This window comes from Mycteria americana, unplaced genomic scaffold (genome assembly GCF_035582795.1).
Source record: "Mycteria americana isolate JAX WOST 10 ecotype Jacksonville Zoo and Gardens unplaced genomic scaffold, USCA_MyAme_1.0 Scaffold_74, whole genome shotgun sequence".
Lineage (NCBI taxonomy): Eukaryota > Metazoa > Chordata > Aves > Ciconiiformes > Ciconiidae > Mycteria > Mycteria americana.
Window position 1 is genome coordinate 1 of NW_027445659.1, and position 19,738 is coordinate 19,738.

Here is a 19,738-nt window from a genome sequence, read left to right on the forward strand (position 1 = left end):
ATTTTGGGGGGTGTGTCCCCATTTTGGGGGGTGTTTCTCCCCATTTTGGGGGTGTTCCCCCCATGTTTGGGGGGCGTTTCCCCCCCATTTTGGGGGCGTTTCCCCCCCATTTCGGGGTGTTCCCCCATTTGGGGGGGTGTCCCCATTTGGGGGGGCGTTTCCCCCCATTTCAGGGTGTTTCCCCCTATTTTCGGGGTGTTCCCCCCATTTCAGGGTGTTCCTCCCCCTTTTTTGGGGGTGTTTCCCCCCATTTCAGCCTGTTCCCCCCCATTTCGGGCTGTTCCCCCCCTTTTTGGGGGCGTTTCCCCCCATTTCGGGGTGTTCCCCCCCATTTCGGGGGCCGTGTGTCCCCATTTTGGGGGCGTTCCCCCCCATTTCGTGCTGTTCCCCCCCCTTTTTGGGGTGTTTCCCCCCTTTTTGGGGGGTGTTCCCCCCCATTTCGGGCTGTCCCCCCCCATTTTTGGGGTGTTTCCCCCCTTTTTTGGGGGTGTTCCCCCCCATTTCGTGCTGTTCCCCCCCCTTTTTGGGGTGTTTCCCCCCTTTTTTGGGGGTGTTCCCCCCATTTCGGGCTGTTCCCCCCCATTTTTGGGGTGTTTCCCCCCTTTTTTGGGGGCGTTCCCCCCCATTTCGGGGTGTTCCCCCCATTTCGGGGTGTTCCCCCCATTTTTGGGGGTGTTCCCCCCATTTTTTGGGGGTGTTTCCCCCATTTCGGGGTGTTCCCCCCATTTCGGGGGCCGTGTGTCCCCATTTTGGGGGCGTTCCCCCCCATTTCGGGCTGTTCCCCCCCATTTCGGGGTGTTCCCCCCCTTTTTTGGGGGCGTTCCCCCCATTTCGGGCTGTTCCCCCCCTTTTTGGGGTGTCCCCCCGTTCCGGGGCGCCCCCCACTCACCACGCCGAAGCTGTAGGTGTCGAGGGCGGGGGCCAGGGCCCCCCCGCGCAGGTACTCGGGGGGCAGGTAGGCCAGGGTGCCCCGCAGGCTGCGCGAGCCCCCCAGGGTGCCGCTGCGGCCCCCCCCGCCCCCCCGGGGGGGCTCGCGCCAGCCCGAAGTCGCTCAGGCGGGGGCTCAGCCCCGCGTCCAGCAGGATGTTGGAGCTGGGGGGCGGGGGGTCACCCCCGAACCCCCGGGGCGACACCGCCCCCCCCCCGGTACCCCAGGGACCCCCATGGCGCCCCACTGCCCCCCCAGACCCCCATGGCACCCCATTGCCCCCCAGGTACCCCATTGCCCCCCCCGGTACCCCACTGCCCCCCCAGACCCCATGGCACCCCAATGCCCCCCCCGGGTACCCCACCGCCCCCCCAGACCCCCATGGCACCCCAAAGCCCCCCCCGGGTACCCCATTGCCCCCCCAGACCCCCATGGCACCCCAAAGCCCCCCCAAGTACCCCATTGCCCCCCCAGACCCCCATGGCACCCCAATGCCCCCCCCGGGTACCCCACTGCCCCCCCAAGTACCCCACTGCCCCCCCAGACCCCCATGGCACCCCAAAGCCCCCCCCGGGTACCCCATTGCCCCCCCAGACCCCCATGGCACCCCAAAGCCCCCCCCGGGTACCCCATTGCCCCCCAGGTACCCCATTGCCCCCCCGGGTACCCCACTGCCCCCCCAGACCCCCATGGCACCCCAAAGCCCCCCCAAGTACCCCACTGCCCCCCAAGACCCCCATGGCACCCCAAAGCCCCCCCCGGGTACCCCATTGCCCCCCCCGGTACCCCCACTGCCCCCCCAAGACCCCCAGGTTACCCCACTGCCCCCCATGGCACCCCAAAGCCCCCCAAGACCCCCAGAGACCCCCCTGGGGTACCCTAAGTGCCCCCCCATTCTCCGTCAGGGTACCCCAGAGCCCCTCAGAGCCCCCCCAGGTACCCCAGACCCCCCCTGGGGTACCCCAAAGCTCCTCAGGGGGTCTCCCCAGGGAACCCCAAAGACCCTCGAGCCCCCCTAGAGCACCCCACAGCCCCCCCAAAGCCCTTCGAGCCCCCCCAGGGTACCCCAAAATCACCCCAGAGAACCCCAGAGCCCCTCAGAGCCCCCCCGAACCCTTTGAGCCCCCCAGAGCCCTCAGAGCCCCCCCAGAGTACCCCAAAATCACCCCAGGGGAACCCCCGAGCCCCTCAGAGCCCCCCCCAAACCCTTTGAGCCCCCTCAGAGCCCCCCAGGGTACCCCAAAATCACCCCAGGGAACCCCAGAGCCCCTCAGAGCCCCCCCAGAGCCCCCCCAGGGTACCCCAGACCCCCCCTGGGGTACCCCAAAATCACCCCAGAGCCCCTCAGAGCCCCCTCAGAGCCCCCCCAGGGAACCCCCGAGCCCCCCCGTTGCCCCCACCTCTTGACGTCGCCGTGCACCAGTGCCGGGGTGTCGCGGTGCAGGAACTGGAGGGCTCGGGCCGTGCCCAGCAGCACGTGCAGGCGCTGGCCCCACGTCAGGGGGGGCTGGGGGCACTGGGGGGGGGGGGGGCTGTCAGCCCCCCCAAACCCCACCCTGGACCCTCCGGTCCCCCAACCCCGCCCAGGACCCCCCCCCCACCTCCCCTATGGCCTCGGGGCACCCCAAAAACCACCCTGAGCATCTCCCCTATGGCCCTAGGGACCCCCGGGACCCCCCAAACCTCCCCAGGGACCCCCAGACCTCTCCTGGGGGCACCCCAAACCCCCTCCACGAGCACCCCACAACCCCCAGACCCCCCCCATGGCCCTATAGGCCCCCCCCACCCCCCCGAGACACCCCGGGGACCCCCCCAGAGACCCCCCAGACCTCCCCCAGGGACCCCCCACAGCCCCCACAGCCCTGGGGGAGTCCCTCTGGACGCCCCAGGGGACCCCAAGCCCCGCCCCCCCCCACCCCGAGAAGACCCCCCCCTCCCCACCACCTCGGGGGGGACCCCGCGGGGGTCCCCCAGCCCCCGGCCCCCACCTGCGCCCCCAGACGCTGCTCCAGGGACCCGTTGGGCATGAAGACGTAGACGAGGCAGAAGTGCCCCCCCTCGGCGCAGACCCCCGACAGCTCCACGATGTTGGGGTGCCGGTACCTGGGGGGGGGGGCTTCAGGCTAGGGAGGGGGGGGGCTGCGACCCCCCCAACCCCTCAGGACCCCCCCCGGCCCCCCAACAGCATCCCCGTATCCCCCATCGCGCTCAGGACCCCCCCTGAGCCCCCCCCCCTCCCGCCGGGACCCCCCTGAGCCCCCCCCATTACCGGGAGAGCTTCTCCACCTCGGTAACGAAGCTGTTGACGAGGACGCCCCAGTCGAGGTCAGCGTCCTGGGGGGGACAAGGGGGGGGGACAGCGTGGGGGGCCTGGGGGGGGACTATGGGGCCAGGTGGGGGTCCCGGGGGGATATGGGGACACTGGGGGGGGCCTGGGGGGGGACTATGGGGACACATGGGGGTCCCAGGGGGGACATGGGGACACCGGGGGGGGCCTGGGGGGGGACTATGGGGACACATGGGGGTCCCGGGGGGGATATGGGGGCATGGGGACACCGTGGGGGTCCCAGGGGGGACATGGGGACACTGGGGGGGGCCTGGGGGGGGACTATGGGGACACATGGGGGTCCCAGGGGGGATATGGGGACATGGGGACACCGGGGGGGGTCCCAGGGGGGACATGGGGACACTGGGGGGGGCCTGGGGGGGGACTATGGGGACACATGGGGGTCCCGGGGGGGACATGGGGACATGGGGACACTGGGGGGGGGCCTGGGTTGGGACTAAGGGGACACATGGGGGGTCCCAGGGGACACTGGGGGGGGCCTGGGGGGGGGACTATGGGGCCAGGTGGGGGTCCCGGGGGGACATGGGGACACTGGGGGGGTCCTAGGCTGGGACTATGGGGACACATGGGGGTCCCAGGGGGGATATGGGGACATGGGGACACTGGGGGGGTCCCAGGGGGGGCATGGGGACACCGTGGGGGGCCTGGGGGGGGGGGGGACTATGGGGCTGGGTGCGGGTCCCAGGGGGGACATGGGGACACTGGGGGGGCCTGGGAGGACTATGAGGCCAGGTGGGGGTCTCAGGGGGGACGTGGGGACACTGGGGGGGCCCTGGGCTGGGACTATGGGGACACATGGGGGTCCCAGGGGACACTGGGGGGGGCCTGGGGGGGGACTATGGGGACACATGGGGGTCCCGGGGGGATATGGGGACTTGGGGACACCGTGGGGGGCCTGGGGGGGGACTAAGGGGACACATGGGGGTCCCAGGGGGGGCATGGGGACAGGATGGGGGTCCTGGGCTGGGACTATGGGGCCGGGCGGGGGTCCCGGGGGGGGCATGGGGACACCGTGGGGGTCCCTGGCGAGGACACGGGGACAGGATGGGGGTCCTGGGCTGGGACTGTGGGGCCCCGGGGGGGTCCCGGGGGGGGGGGGGGGGTGACGGGGCGTAGGGACACCCCGGGGTCCCCGCCGGGGTGCGGGCGCCCCCGTGCCCCCCGTGCCCCGAACCTGCCGCAGGCGCTTGACGGCGTAGTCGGTGTGACGCAGGCGGGCGCGGTAGACCACCCCGAAGCCGCCCTCGCCCACCTTGTGGGTGTCGGCGAAGCCCCCCGTGGCCCCCGCCAGCTCCCCCAGCCGCCAGCGGAAGGGGCGGGGGGGCGGGGGGGCGACGGGGGGGGGGGCTTGGGGGGCCGCGGGGGGGGGCCCGGGGCCCAGCGAGGCCAGGGACGAGCACAGCGACGCCAGCGCCTGCGGGGACGGGGGGGGCCGTGGGGCGGACCCCCAGGGCGCCCCAAACACCGCTATGGGCCCCTATAGCCCCCCAAATACCCCTATGGGCCCCACAGCCCCCCCAAACACCCCTATGGGCCCCTATAGCCCCCCCAAACACCCCTATGGGCCCCACAGCCCCCCCAAACACCCCTATGGACCCCTATAGCCCCCCAAATACCCCTATGGGCCCCACAGCCCCCCAAACACCCCTATGGGCCCCTATAGCCCCCCCAAACACCCCTATGGGCCCCACAGCCCCCCCAAACACCCCTATGGAGCCTATAGCCCCCCAAATACCCCTATGGACCCCCACAGCCCCCCAAACACCGCTATGGATCCCTATAGCCCCCCAAATACCCCTATGTCCCCCCACAGCCCCCCAAACACCCCTATGGACCCCTATAGCCCCCCAAATACCCCTATGGACCCCTATAGCCCCCCCAAACACCCCTATGTCCCCCCACAGCCCCCCAAACACCCCTATGGGCCCCACAACCCCCCCAAACACCACTATGGACTCCTATAGACGCCCAAACACCCCTATGGGCCCCACAGCCCCCCAAACACCCCTATGTCCCCCCACAGCCCCCCCAAACACCCCTATGGGCCCCTATAGCCCCCCAAATACCCCTATGGGCCCCACAGCCCCCCCAAACACCCCTATGGACCCCTATAGCCCCCCCAAACACCCCTATGGGCCCCACAGCCCCCCCAAACACCCCTATGGACCCCTATAGCCCCCCAAATACCCCTATGGGCCCCACAGCCCCCCAAACACCCCTATGGGCCCCTATAGCCCCCCCAAACACCCCTATGGGCCCCACAGCCCCCCCAAACACCCCTATGGAGCCTATAGCCCCCCAAATACCCCTATGGACCCCCACAGCCCCCCAAACACCGCTATGGATCCCTATAGCCCCCCAAATACCCCTATGTCCCCCCACAGCCCCCCCAAACACCCCTATGGACCCCTATAGCCCCCCAAATACCCCTATGGACCCCTATAGCCCCCCCAAACACCCCTATGTCCCCCCACAGCCCCCCAAACACCCCTATGGGCCCCACAACCCCCCCAAACACCACTATGGACTCCTATAGACGCCCAAACACCCCTATGGGCCCCACAGCCCCCCAAACACCCCTATGTCCCCCCACAGCCCCCCCAAACACCCCTATGGGCCCCTATAGCCCCCCAAACACCCCTATGTCCCCCCACAGCCCCCCAAACACCCCTATGGACCCCTATAGCCACCCCAAACACCCCTATGGATCCCACAGCCCCCCACATACCCCCAGGCCCCCCCAATATGTGCTAAATGCCCCCCACCGCCCCCCCACTGCACCCCAGGGTATCCCCAATGCCCCCCCCGCCCCCCAGAGACCCCCAAGTGCCCCCCGTCTCCCCCCGAATACCCCAGTGCCCTCCACGGAGTCCCTCAATAGCCCCCCCCCCCCCCATCCCTACTGCCCCCCCAGACCCTCCCAAGCCCCCCCAGGCCCCCCAGTTCCCCCCCCCAGCCCCATACCTCGTCGGAGGGGGGCGGGGGGGGCCGGGAGCGGGGGGTGCAGGCTGGGGGTGCTGAGGAGGGCGCTGGGGGGGGGTCCCGGGAGGGGCAGGGACGGCTCTTGGTGGGGGAGAACGGGGTCAGTTTGGGGGGAGGGGGAGCCCTGTGCCCCCCCCCCCCCACCCCCCCATCAGCCCCCCCTCCCCTTTTCGGGCGTTACCTGGGGGGGACCATTTCGGGGGGTCCCAGGCGGAGGCGGTGCCGGCATCCGAGGGGGGGCCCGGGGGGGCCGTGGGGAGCAGCCGCGGGCTGGGGGTCACGGGCAGCGGGGGGGGGCTCCGTGGGGGGCAGCGGGGGGGGCTCCGTGGGGGAGGCCAGGCCGGGGTACCCTGGGGACACCGCGGGGTCAGTCGGGGGGGGGGGGTCCCGGGGGTCCCACGGGGGCGGTCCGGCAGGGACTGGGGGGGGGCCCGGAGGTCTTGGGGAGATCCTGGAGATCTTTGGGGTCCCGGGGGGGGGGGGTCTGGGGGGGTCTGGGGGACGCCAGGGGGGTCCTGGAGGGCTCAGGGGTCCCAAGGGGGTGTTGGGGGTTCTGAGGGGGTCCTGGGGGGGGGGATGTTGGGGGTCCCAGGGGGGTCGTTGGGTGTCTCAGGGGGGTCTGGGGGGGTCCTGGAGGCCTCAGGGGTCCCAGAGGGGTCCCAAATGGGTGGGGGGGGGGCGTTGGGGGTCCCAGGGGGGTCCTGGAGGCCTCAGGGGTCCCGGGGGGCATCCCAGGGGGGTGTTGGGGGGTCCTGGGGGGGTCCCACGGGGTCCCACGGGGGTGTTGGGGGTCCCGGGGGGGTGCTAGGGGGTCCCGGGGGGGTCACAGACGGGTCCCAGATGGGTGTTGGGGGTCCGGGGGAGGTGTTGGGGGTCCCGGGGAGGTGTTGGGGGGTCCCAGATGGGTGTTGGGGGTCCTGGGGAGGTGTTGGGGGTCCTGGGGAGGTCCCGGACGGGTGCTGGGGGTCCCGGGGGGGGTGTTGGGGGGTCCCAGATGGGTGTTGGGGGTCCCAGATGGGTGTTGGGGGGTCCCAGATGGGTCCCAGATGGGTGCTGGGGGTCCCAGGGGGGGTGCTGGGGGGTCCCAGATGGGTCCCAGATGGGTGCTGGGGGTCCCGGGGGGGGGGGTTGGGGGGTCCCAGATGGGTGCTGGGGGGTCCCAGGCGGGTGCTGGGGGTCCCGGGGAGGTCTTGGATGGGTGCTGGGGGTCCCGGGGGGGGTGTTGGGGGGTCCCAGATGGGTGCTGGGGGGTCCCAGATGGGTCCCAGGTGGGTGCTGGGGGTCCCGGGGAGGTCCTGGACGGGTGCTGGGGGTCCCGGGGGGGGGTTGGGGGGTCCCAGATGGGTGCTGGGGGGTCCCAGATGGGTCCCAGGTGGGTGCTGGGGGTCCCGGGGGGGTCCTGGACAGGTGCTGGGGGTCCCGGGGGGGGGGGTTGGGGGGTCCCAGATGGGTGCTGGGGGTCCCAGATGGGTCCCAGGCGGGTGCTGGGGGTCCCGGGGGGGTCCTGGACAGGTGCTGGGGGTCCCGGGGGGGGGGGGTTGGGGGGTCCCAGATGGGTGCTGGGGGGTCCCAGATGGGTCCCAGGCGGGTGCTGGGGGTCCCGGGGGGGTCCTGGACGGGTGCTGGGGGTCCCGGGGGGGGGGGGGTTGGGGGGGTCCCAGATGGGTGCTGGGGGTCCCAGATGGGTCCCAGGCGGGTGCTGGGGGTCCCGGGGGGGTCCTGGACGGGTGCTGGGGGTCCCGGGGGGGTCCCAGGGGGGTGCCGGGGGGGTGCTGGGGGTCCCGGGGGTCTCACAGGCGGCCAGCAGGTCGTGGGCCCGCAGCAGGCGCAGCCCCCGCAGCAGCTCCAGCAGCTCCCGCAGGCGCCCGTTGCGCTGGGCCCAGCCCCACAGCACGGCGGCCGTGGGGCCCGGGCTGGCGGCCGCCAGGCGCAGCTCCCCCTGCTCCGGCACCAGCCGCGAGGCTGCCGCCGTCACCAGCGCGGCCGGTGCCCCCGGTGCGACCAGTGCGACCGGTGCCCCCCCAGTGTCCCCCCAGTGCCCCCCAGTGCAACCAGTGCCCCCCAGTGCCCCCCAGTGCCACCAGTGCCCCCCCGGTGCCCCCCAGTGCCCCCCCCGGTGCCCCCCCGGTGCCCCCCGGTGCCTCAGTGCAACCAGTGCCCCCCGGTGCCCCCCGGTGCGACCAGTGCGACCGGTGCCCCCCCAGTGTCCCCCCAGTGCCCCCCAGTGCAACCAGTGCGACCAGTGCCCCCCAGTGCCCACCAGTGCCCCCCAGTGCAACCAGTGCCCCCCGGTGCCCCCAGTGCCCCCCAGTGCCCCCGGTGCGACCAGTGCCCCCCAGTGCGACCAGTGCCCCCCAGTGCCCCCCGGTGCAACCAGTGCAACCAGTGCCCCCCAGTGCCCACCGGTGCCCCCGGTGCCCCCAGTGCCCCCCGTGCCCCCAGCACAACCAGTGCCCCCCAGTGTGACCAGTGCCCCCCAGCGCTCCCAGTGTGGCCAGTGCCCCCCAGCGCTCCCAGTGCCCCCCAGCGCTCCCAGCGCGACCAGTGCCCCCCAGTGCTCACCAGTGCCCCCAGCACAACCAGTGCCCCCCAGTGTGACCAGTGCAACCAGTGCTCCCAGTGCCCACCAGTGCCCCCCAGCGCTCCCAGTGTGGCCAGTGCCCCCCAGCGCTCCCAGTGCCCCCCAGTGCTCCCAGCGCGGCCAGCACGACCAGTGCCCCCCAGTGCCCCCCGTGCGACCAGTGCCCCCCAGTGCCCCCCAGCGCTCCCAGCGCGGCCAGCACAACCAGTGCTCCCAGTGCCCTCCAGCGCTCCCAGTGCGACCAGCGTGATCAGCGTGACCAGCGCTCCCAGTGCCCCCCAGCACTCCCAGTGCGGCCAGCACAACCAGTGCTCCCAGTGCCCCCCAGTGCAACCACTGTGACCAGTGCACCCAGTGCCCCCCAGCGCTCCCAGTGCCCCCCAGCCAGCCCCGCTGCCTCCCAGTCCAGCCCAGTCCCCCCAGACAGCTCTGACAGCTGCCCCGCTGCACCCCCAGCCAGTCCCAGTCCATCCCACTGCACCCCCAGCCAGTCCCAGTCCATCCCAGTGCCCCCCAGCCTCATCCCAGCGCACCCCAGTCCGTCCCAGTCGCTCCCAGCGCCTCCCAGTGCCCCCGCTTACCGAAGCGCTCCCAGTCCGAGCGGTTCAGCGCGTCCATCAGGCGGCAGAAGCTGCACATGAGCCAGGCGGGCAGCTCGTACAGGTACGGCCCCGGCCCCGGCCCCGGCCCCGGCCCCGGCCCCGGCCCCGGCCCCGGCCCCGGCCCCGGCCCCGGCCCCGGCCCGGCCATGCCTCCCGCCGCGGGCCGCGCCGGACACTTCCCCTTTAAGAGCGGCCGCCCCACTGCGCAGGCGCGCACCGGGCCGGCCGCGCCGCCATCTCCGGCGTGGCGGAAGTGCCCCCCCCTCGCGCGCACACAGCGCGCCGCGCCGCGCGGTTGCCCGGGATACGGGCGCCATGTTGAGTGTGGCGGAACGGCCGCCCGGGGCTGAGCCCGCCGCCGGGGGCGGGGCCGGAGGGAAAGGGGCGGGGCCTGACCGCAAGGGGCGGGGCTGCACGGCCGCCCGCCCTTTCCCAGGCCCGATTCCCCGCGATGACATCATCAAGGCGATGACATCGGCGGGGGAGTGTGGGTGTGACGTCGCAGCCGTGATGTCACGGCTGCCAGGACGCCGGGACGCTCCCGCGGGCCTTCGGGGAGGGGGCGGGGAGAGACCCGGGATCCAGTGAGGTCACCCGGGCACACCCGGGATCCGCCGAGGTCACGCGGGGACGCCCGGGATCCGCTGACGCCGCCGGGAGAGGTCGGGATCCACCCGAGCGTTGGGGAGAGACGCGGGATCCGCCGCCCCGGCACCACGCGGGCCGAGCCGGGATCCGCCGAGGTCGCGCGGAGCAGCTGGGGATCCGCAGCCCCGATGCCACGCGGAGCGACCCGGGACCCGCAGCCCCGGCACGGCACGGAGCAGTCGGGGATCCGCCGGAGCCACGCGGAGCGATCCGGGATCCGCAGCCCCGGCGCCGCGCTGAGCGATCCGGGATCTGTAACCCCGGCGTCTTGCACAGCGCGATCGGGGATCCGCTGATGCCACGCGGAGCGATTGGGGATCCACAGCCCCAGCAGCACACAGAGCCGCCTGGGATCCGCTGGAGCCATTGGGGATCCACAGCCCCGATACCACGCGGAGCCGCCTGGGATCCACCGGAGCGATCTGGGATCCACAGCCCTGGCATTGCACAGAGCGACCGGGGATCCACTGGAGCCATTGGGGATCCACAGCCCCGATACCACGCGGAGCCGCCTGGGATCCATGCGGAGCGATCCGGGATCCACAGCCCCGGCACCGCGCAGAGCGATCCAGGATCTGTAACCCCGGCGTCTTGCACAGCGCGATCGGGGATCCGCTGATGCCATGCGGAGCAATTGGGGATCCACAGCCCCAGCAGCACACGGAGCCGCCTGGGATCCACCGGAGCCACGCGGAGCGATCCGGGATCCACAGCCCTGGCATTGCACAGAGCGACCGGGGATCCGCTGGAGCCATTGGGGATCCGCAGCCCCGATACCACGCGGAGCCGCCTGGGATCCACCGGAGCGATCCGGGATCCACAGCCCTGGCATTGCACAGAGCGACTGAGGATCCACTGGAGCCATTGGGGATCCACAGCCCCGATACCACGCGGAGCCGCCTGGGATCCACGCGGAGCGATCCGGGATCCGCAGCCCCGGCGTCTTGCACCGCGCGATGGGGGACCCGCCGACGCCACGCGCAGCGATCCGGGACCCCCCGCGGAGCGCTCGGGGGGTGGGGGGGCGGGGGGGCCCCGCCGGCCGAGGGGATCTCGGGGAGGGACCGGGGGGGATCCGGCGCCCGAGCGAGCCCGAATGAAAGCGTCAGAGGCGGGAGGCGTTGGGTGTACACAGATTTATAGATCACTCCAGCACAGACACAGAGCCCCGCGGGGCGGGGGGCGCGGGGGATCCCCCCGGGGCAGGGGGGCGGGGCGGCGCCGCGGACCCCCCCAAGAAGAATCGACAGCCGAGGGGTTTTTCTTGTAAATTTATAAGGCAAACGTCTCCTCGCGCGACTAGAGATAATAAATAGGTGCGGGGGTCGCCCCCCCCCGGCGGCGCCGCCCCCCGATCCCGCCGGCCCCCCCGCCGGATCCCCCCCCCCGGGCCCCCGCCCGCTTTTGCTCCGCTCCCGCGCCCCAGCCCGCGGCCCCCCCCCCTTATTGCCGCGAGGAGCCGGGGCCCGCGGGGCCGAGCGCCCGCGCCGGGGGCTGGAAGCACGGGGGGGGCGCGGGGGAGACCCCGCCCCCGGGCCGGTAAAGTGCAGGACGGGGACCCGGGGCCGGGCGGGGCGGGGGGGGGGCTGCCGGGACGGAGACCGGATCCCTCCCCCGGCCGGGTCTCGCTCCCCACGGGGTCGACCGGCCGCCAGCCCAGCCCGCGCTCACGCCCGATTGGCTCCGGGCAGGATCCCCTCCCAACCCGCGCTCACGCCGGATTGGCTCTCGACTGGATCCCGCTCCGAAGTCACGGTCCCTCCCGATTGGCTCTCAACTGGATCCCGCTCCGAAGTCACGGTCCCTCCCGATTGGCTCTCGACTGGATCCCGCCCTGTCCCTCAGTCACTCCCGATTGATTGGCTCCAGGCTGGATCCCGCCCCGTCCCTCAGTCACTCCCGATTGGCTCCAGCCTGGATCCCGCTCCAAAGTCACAGTCCCTCCCGATTGGCTCCAGGCTGGATCCCGCCCCGTCCCTCAGTCACTCCTGATTGGCTCCAGACTAGATCCCGCTCCAAAGTCACAGTCACTCCTGATTGGCTCCCAACTGCATCCCACCCCATCCCGCAGTCTCTCCTGGTTGGCTCTAGACCGGATCCCACCCCAACCCAAAGTCACTCTTGATCGGACCGGGACCGGGACCAGGTCCCAGCCCAACCCAGAGCGACTCCCGATTGGTTCGAGACCGGATCCCGCCCCAGTCCGGCACGACTCCCCACTGGATGGAGACCGGATCCGCCCCTCCAATCCAAAGCCACTCCCGATTGGATCCTGGCCGGATCCCATCTCAACCCAGAGTCACTCCTGCTCGGACTGGGGCCGGATCCCGCCCCACCCCCATCGCACCACCACCAGATCCCACACCCAACCGCACGCGGGACCTCCTCCCCGCCCAGGCAGAGCCACTCCCGATTGGACGGCGTCCAACTCCCCCCCCCCCCCCCCCCCGATTCCCGCTCCCGATTGGCTCCAGACTTGATCCCGCCTCAACCTGGAGTGACCCAGAATCAGATCCACACCCATTTTGTGTGTGCCCCCCCCCCATCCAGAGTCCCTCCGGATTGGCCCGGCACCTGATCCCCTCCAGCCACCCGCCGCTCCCTGTTGACTGGAGACCCCATCCCGCCTCCATGCTGGGTCACTCCTGATTGGCTCGAGACCGGATCCCACCCCTATTGAGCGCCACTCCTGATTGGCTCAACAACGGATCCCAAACGAACTGAAAGCTGCTCCCGATTGGCTGGAGACCAGATCCCGCTCCAAGAGAGCGCCGCTCTTGATTGGCCCAAGACCGGGTCCCAACCCTATTGAATGCCGTCCCTGATTGGCTCAACACCGGATCCCAAGCAAATCGAAAGCCGCTGATACAGCGAGTCCCTCCCTCCCGGCTCGGGACTGGATCCCGACCGGGCTGAAAGCTGCTCCTGATTGGCTCCAGACCGGATCCCGACCCTACTGACACCACTCCTGGTTAGTTCGAGAGTGGATCCCAACTGAATCGAAAGCTGCTCCCGATTGGCTCGAAACCAGATCCCGACCCCACCGGGAGCCGCTCCCCATTGGCTCGAGACCGGACCCCACCCCAGCAGGACGCTCCTCCTGATTGGCTCCATGCTGGATCCCCACCCCACCGAGCCGCTCCCCGTCGGCTCCAGCCTCAATCCTGCTCCAGACCGGATCCCACCCCCCCGGCAGAGCCCCTCCCCATTGGACGGAGGCCGGATCCCCCCGGCCCCCCCCCCCGCCAGCCCCCTTAGTGCAAATGGTTCCCTATAGGCTAAAAACGTGGAACAAAAAACTGGAAGAACGAGTAAAGCGGCGACGGGGGGGGGGACGCCCCCCCCAGCCCCCCCGCCCCAGCCCGGCCTCGGGGGGTCCCGGGGACGCCCCCCCCCCTCCTTTCTAGAGACGAAAGTGCAAAGTGGGGGGCCCCGCCGGGGGGGCTCCGCGCCCCTCGCTGTGCTTTTCGGTAAAACCGGGGGGGGGGGTCGGCGGGGGGGCTGCGGGGGAGGGGTGCGCGGGGCGGGGGGGGGCGGGGGACGCGTGTGGCTGCCTGCGTGCGCGGGGGGATGGAGGGGGGGGGGGGATGCCGGGGGGGGGGTCCCGTCCGTCCGTCCGTCCGTCGGTCCGTCCGCCCGCGGGCGCGCTCACAGTCAGCTGACCCGCTCGGGGACAGGCGTCCTGGTGTCGACCGCCTCCTCCCGGCCGGGGGGCCGCGGCACGGAGGCGCTGGGAGGGGGGGGGGCCGCCGCCGCCGACGAGGAGGAGGAGGAGGAGGAGGAAGAGGAGGAGGAGGAGGAGGAGGAGGAGGAGGAGGAGGAGGCAGTGTCTTTGTGCTCGGCCTCCCCTCGGTGTTTGTAGGGCGGCGGGGGCGGCGGCGGGGGGGGGTGAGTCTTAGCCGGCTCCTTGGCGCAGCCGTCGGGGGCCGCCGGGCCCCCCCGTTCCTCCGAGCAGCCCTTCCCGCTGAAGTCCTGGGCCGGCGGGGGGGGGCTGGCGCTGTCCTTGGGGCTGGCGGGGGGCTCGGGGGGCGGCGGCGGCGAGGCCCCCCGCTCCTTCTTGCCGGGCGGCACCGGCGGCGGCGGCGGCGGCGGCGCCGGGGCGGCGGCGCGGCCCTTGGGGCTGCCCTCCTTGCTGCGGCGGCCGGGGCTGCGGGCGCTCCTGGGTCCCTTGGGGCCGCGCTCGGGGGGGGGGCGGGGGGGGCTTGGCGGCCTCCCGCGCCTCCAGGACCACCGTCTCCCGCGTCTTCCGCTTCTTGATGGGCAGCACCGTCTCCTGCACCGCCGGCGGGACGGCCGCCTTCTTCTTGGCCTCCGGCGCGGCGCCCGCCGGGCCGCCCGTCCCCGTCGCTCCCGCCGGCTTCCGGCCCCGTTTTTTGGGGACGGCCTGGCTGTCCGGCTCCGATTTCCGCTTGCGCCCGGGACGTTTGACGGCCAGGACCTGGGCCGAGGTGGTGGCCGTCCCCGCCTCGGCGCGGGCCCCCGGCTGCCCCGGCTGGAAGGGCATCTTCACCAGCAGCTTGCCGGAGCTCTTCTCGATCACCCGCTTCACCTGCACGCCCTCCGACGCCGCCGTCTTGGGCTTGGCCGCCCCGCTGCCCTTGGGCCGGCCCCGGCCGCGGCCCGTCCCGGGGCCCTTGGGGGATTTGGGCTTCTTGGGGGGTCGCTGCTCCCGCCGGGAGGGGCTGCCCCGGCCGGTGACGGTGAAGTCGAAGTCGTTGGGGTCCAGGGAGGTGTCTCCTACCTTTTCGAAGTAGGCGATCAGCTCCACCTTGGAGCGGAAGGCTTTTCCCTGCGGGCTGGGGGGGGGGAGGGGGGAGAGAAGGCGTCAGGGGGGGCGCGGGCGGGGGGACCCCCCTCCCGGCGCCCTCCCGGCGCCCTCCCGGCACTCACTTGATCAGGTAGACGTCGTATTTGCCGGCGGAGCGGCCCGATTTCCGCTGCTTCAGCTTGCGGGTCCAGCCCTCGGGCAGCGTGGGGTCGTCGTACATGGGACCCCGGTCCCGGATGATGGAGCGACGCTGCTTGGGGGAAGCCGAAGCCTCCGGCGCTGCCGGCGCCGTCCCGGCGCCCTCCGAGGTCTCGGCTTTGCCGGCTTCGGCCGGCTCGGCGGAGGGCTGCGCCGGCTCATGCTGCTGCTTCTCCTCCTTCCGCTCCTTCTTCACCTTCTTGGCCTTGGGGGGCCGCTCCTTCAGCCCCTGTAGGTTCTCCTCCGACTTCTCCTCCCTGCAAACACACAGAGGGGTCAGCGCCGGGACGGGCCCGCGGACGCCGACGGACGGACGGACGGACGGACGGCGGCTCCTCCGGCAGGCGCGGGCCCGCGGCACGGGCTCTCCCCGAAAAGCAGCAGGCGGCAGCAGGGAGAAACGGCGGGGAATTGGGCAAAGCGCGGCAGGCGGGGGCCGCAGCCGGGGGCCGGCCGGCGAAGGACGGGTCCGGCCGGCGAAGGCTCTGCCGCCGGGCCGGCGGCGGGAGCGGAGGAGGAGCGAGCGGAGGAGGAGGAGGAGAGGCGGCTCCGCCGGGGCTGTAATTACGGCTGCGGGGAAAAAAAATATCAAAGTGTTGGTAAATAAACGGCGAGGGGAAGCGCCGGGGGAACCTCCCGGGCGGCGGCGGCGGCGGCAGGGGGGTCGGCCGCGGGGCCGCCGGCGAGGCCGGACGCCCGTCGGAAAAGCCGGGCCGTCCGCGAGGGCCCCGTCCCGGCGGGGCCGCGGCTGCGGGAGGGCGAGGGTCCGGTGTCCCCGCCGGAGAGTGACCGGCGCATCTGCGGCTAAATATAGCCCGGGTGGGCTGCGCGCGGCCCCCGGCACCGGCCCCCCCGCCGCCCGCGCCCCGCCGGAGAAGGGGCTTTGGGCGCGGGGGGCACCGCGGTCGCGCCGCGCCGCCGGCCGGCACACGGTGGCGCTCGGGGCCCGCACGCGGCCGCCGCCGGACCCCCGGGACCCCCACGCCGGCGGCACCCCGCGGCGGGGGGGGTTGCGCCGGGGGACCCGCCGTCCCGCCGCAGGGTCCCTCGGGGACGCGGCCGCGGTCCCTGCGGCGGGCGCGGGCTCGGGCTCTCGGCGAAGCCCGGCGGCCCCCGGGGCGCCGCCGTCCCCGCGCCGAGCCGTTTCGGGGTGCGAGGCTCCTCCTGGGGACGCCGGCGTCCCCGGGGGCCGCGGCGGGGACCCCCCGCCGTCCCCCGCGCCGCCGTCCTCGCTCCCCCGCCGGCAAACGCCGTCCAGCGCCGCCGGCCCGCCTGGACCGCGGGTCCCGTCCTGGCAAGGAAAGAGCAGAGAAGGTGAGGCTGGGGGGGACGCGGCGGCCCCCCGGGAGCCCGGCAGCAAACGAGGGGGTCGTTAGCGCCGGCGCCCCGTTTCCCGCGCCGAGAGGACGCGGCCCCGAATAAACCCCCCCGGGGGGGTCTCGCACGGGCGTCGGGGGGCCCGCGGCGGCGCCGCGTCCCCGTGCCCCCGGGAAGGGCCGGCGCGGGGTTTATCCCGGCGGGACGCGCGGCGGCAACGGGAGAGCGGGGATCAGGAGCCCCCCCCACGCCGGCCCCCGACCCCCCCCCGCCGTCGCCCGCCCCCGCTCGTCAAAGAATGGCCCCTGTGTGTCACTAACGAGGCCCGGCGCTAATCAGGAGGCCGTGCGTCGCGCTGGATACGGGCACCGGCTCCCTCGGCCGCCGGCGGAGCCGGGAGCTGCGCAGGGGGACGGGGGACGGGGGGGGACGGGACACAGCCGGGACCCCCCTGCCCCGGCGGCGGCGGGGGGGGGCAGCGCGGAGGCCGAGGCGGCGCGGCCGGCCCGGCACGGGGCTCCCCCGGCGCGCCGGACCGCCAAAGGTCGCGGCGAGCGCCGCCGAAAAGGCGGGAAGGGGAGCGAGGGGGAGGGCGCCGGCCGGGCCGACGCCGAAGTTCAGGGAAAAGGGGAAGCGGGGCCGGGGGGGGGGGAACCCCCGGCGAAACCCCCCCTGGGCCGCGGCTCCCGCGGGACCCCCGGCTCGCGGCGAGGGCGAACTCCGGGCGGCAACAAGAAAAACCCGCCGGGAAGCCGCCCCGCGCGCCCAGCGCCGTCCCGCGGCGGAGCGACGCCGAAACCCCCGGGGCCGGGGCGACGTCGGGGGTCCGGCGCGGCTGCCGGCGCCGGGGGAAGGTCGGGCCTCGTTGGCGTAACGATCGCCGGGGAAGAAACCGCGTCGTGACGAATCTCCCGCCCCGGCCGAGCCGGGGTCGCGGCGGTGCCGGGGCACGGGGGACCGGCGTGCGGGCGCAGCGCCGCGGGGGGCGGTTTTCCGACGGCCCCGCGGCCCCGGCGAGCTTTTCCCCGCTCCGACGGCGCCGGCGGGACCGAGCCACGGAGCCGAGACCGCCCCGGCGCGGGTCGGCACCCGCCGCGGGCGAGACGGAGGCGAAGGACGCGGAGCGACGCCGAGGGTCTCGGCGCCGGCGGGACGCTGCTGACGGAGCGCGGCGTTTCGGACGGATCCGGCGCCGGCGCTCACGGGACGCCCCAGACGGCGCCGGAGGCGTTAGCGTGGCCGCGCTCACCGTACCGGGGCCGGGCTCCCGCCAAAAGGGCCGTCGCCAGCGGGACGGCGGCGTTCCTCGCCGCCTCGACGGGGCCGTCGCAAGCGCGGCGTCGCGGGAGGCGCCGAAAGCGCCGTCGAGGGCGGGCGGGCGTCCGCCGCGGGTGACGGCGCGAGCGGGACGCCGCTGACGGAGCGCGGCGTTTCGGCGGGCGGCGAAGGGGGTCGGCGTCAGCGGGACGGCGCCGCGGGGCTCGGCGTCGACGCGGCGTCGCCCGCCCTCGGCGGAGGGGCCGGCGGGCCGCCGGCCGGCGTCGACGGGGCGCGCGGGACGGGGCGCCGCCGGCAGCTCGGAGGAGGCCGCGGGGGTCGGCGCGGGCGCCGACGGCGTGCTCGGCACGAGGCGCGGCGCCGGGGCTCGCCGGCGGCCGGGGCGGAGGGCGGTGATTCGGGGCGCAGCCAGGGCGGCGCGAGCGGCGCACTTCGGGGTAGCTCGGGGTATTTTGGGGCAGAGCGCCGCGCTTCGGGGCGATTTGGGGTCTCGCGGGAGGCAGCGAGGGGGTCGGCGCGAGCGCCGCGTTCGGGGGCGTTCGGGGGGATTTGGGAGCGCTCCGAGGGGTCGGCGCGAGCGCCGCGCTTCGGGGAAATTCGGGGTATTTGGGGGCGCAGGGCGAGCGCCGTACTTGGGGGTAACTCGGGGTCTTTCGGGGCGCAGCGCGAGCGCCGTACTTTTCGGTAATTTGGGGTATTTTGGGGCGCAGCGCAAGTGCCGTACTTTGGGGAAATTTGGGGCCTTTCGGGGCGCGGCGCGAGCGCCGTACTTTTCGGTGATTTGGGGTCTTTCGGGGCGCGGCGCGAGCGCTGCGTTTCGGGGTAATCCGGGGCACGCCGGGGCGCGGCGCGAGCGCCGTACTTGGGGGTAATTTGGAGCGTTTGGGGGCGCGGCGCGAGCGCCGTAGCTGGGACGCTTGGGGGGAACTCGGGGGATTTTGGGGCGCAGCGAGGGGCCGGCGCGAGCGAGACGAGGCCGGGGGGGGGGGGGGTCGCGTTTCGGGGGGGGGGGCGGGGGGGCAGCGTTTCGGGGAGCACCTGGGGGTCCCCATCTCGCGGCCCGCCAGAGGGGGGGTCCATATTTCCCGGCCCAGCGGGAGGGGGTGGGGGGGCGAATTTGGGGGCGCACCGGCGAGGGGCTCCCCGCTTTGGGGCCCGCCGGGAGGGACCCCATTTGGGGGCGCACCGGGGGGGGGGGGGGGGGTGTCCCTCTTTGGGGGTACGCCCGGGGAGGGGGGGGGGGGGGACCCATTTCGGGGGGCTCCCTCGCGCAGGGGGGGGCGTTTCGGGGGCGCACCCAGGGGGGCCGCATTTCGGGGTGCACCGGGGGGGGTCCCCGCAGCGGGCGCGCCCCTCCCGCCCCCCGGCCCGGCGCGGGGGGGCCGCGGCCGTTAGTGACGCACTCGCGGCGCACACCCCCCCCCGCCCCCCCCCCCCCTCTCTCCCCGTTCCCGCCCGGGCGCGCGCGCGCGGGGCGGGGGGGTGGGGGGTGGGGGGGGTCTCGCGGCCGCGCGCGCGCGCGCGGGAAAACAGCGGCGGGACCCCCCGCTCCCCCCCCCCCCCCCCGGCCCCGCCGCCGCCGCCCCCCGCCCGCCCCCCCCGGCCCCGCCGCCGCCCCGCCGGTCACTCACAGCCTCTCCTCGTCTCCGCTCGGCGCCGCCGCCATTTTCTTCGCAGCGAAGAACCCGCGGGGGGGGGGGGAGGGGGGGGACGCGAAGGGGGGGGGCGGGGGGGGAGGGAGGGAGCGCGTGTGGAGGGGGGGGCCCAAACCGAGCCGGAGAGGAAACCCGGAGCGGCCCGCGCCCCGCCCCGCCCGCCCGCCCATTGGCCGCCCCGCCCGCCGCTCAGGGGGACGGCGGCCGGCGATTGGCCGGCGCCTTCCCCCCGGGGGCGGGGCCGGCGCGCTCCCGGCGGCCGTTGGAATTGGCGGGAAGCGCTGTCAGTTACAACGTTCCAAAGGGGGCGGGGCCGCCGAAGCGCGCGCGGCCGCCCGTTGGGCCCCCGCCGGGACGCCGGGTTCCCATTGGCCGCCGGCGCCGCCCGTCACGGCCCCCAAAGGGGGCGGGGAGCGGCCGCCCCCCTCCGGGCT

The 19,738-nt window shown here is 74.1% G+C and overlaps 2 protein-coding genes across 2 annotated transcripts; both read right to left on the reverse strand.

Moving 5' to 3' along the window:
* Positions 1-837: 837 nt before the first annotated feature.
* On the reverse strand, positions 838-9,606 carry IRAK1 (interleukin 1 receptor associated kinase 1; the record flags this gene model as incomplete). Its single annotated transcript, XM_075490560.1, is given in 10 exon segments — positions 838-1,025; positions 1,027-1,092; positions 2,329-2,444; positions 2,917-3,031; positions 3,198-3,262; positions 4,450-4,689; positions 6,257-6,338; positions 6,439-6,607; positions 8,052-8,219; positions 9,420-9,606. Coding segments are annotated over 10 exon segments (1,378 nt in total), but the record flags the coding sequence as incomplete, so codon positions are not given.
* Positions 9,607-13,013: 3,407 nt separating this feature from the next.
* MECP2 (methyl-CpG binding protein 2) lies at positions 13,014-19,333 on the reverse strand. The gene is given in 4 exon segments (XM_075490549.1): positions 13,014-14,286; positions 14,288-14,884; positions 14,979-15,311; positions 19,281-19,333. Coding segments are annotated over 4 exon segments (1,509 nt in total). The 5' UTR covers positions 19,316-19,333; the 3' UTR covers positions 13,014-13,742.
* Between the last annotated feature and the right edge of the window lie 405 nt (positions 19,334-19,738).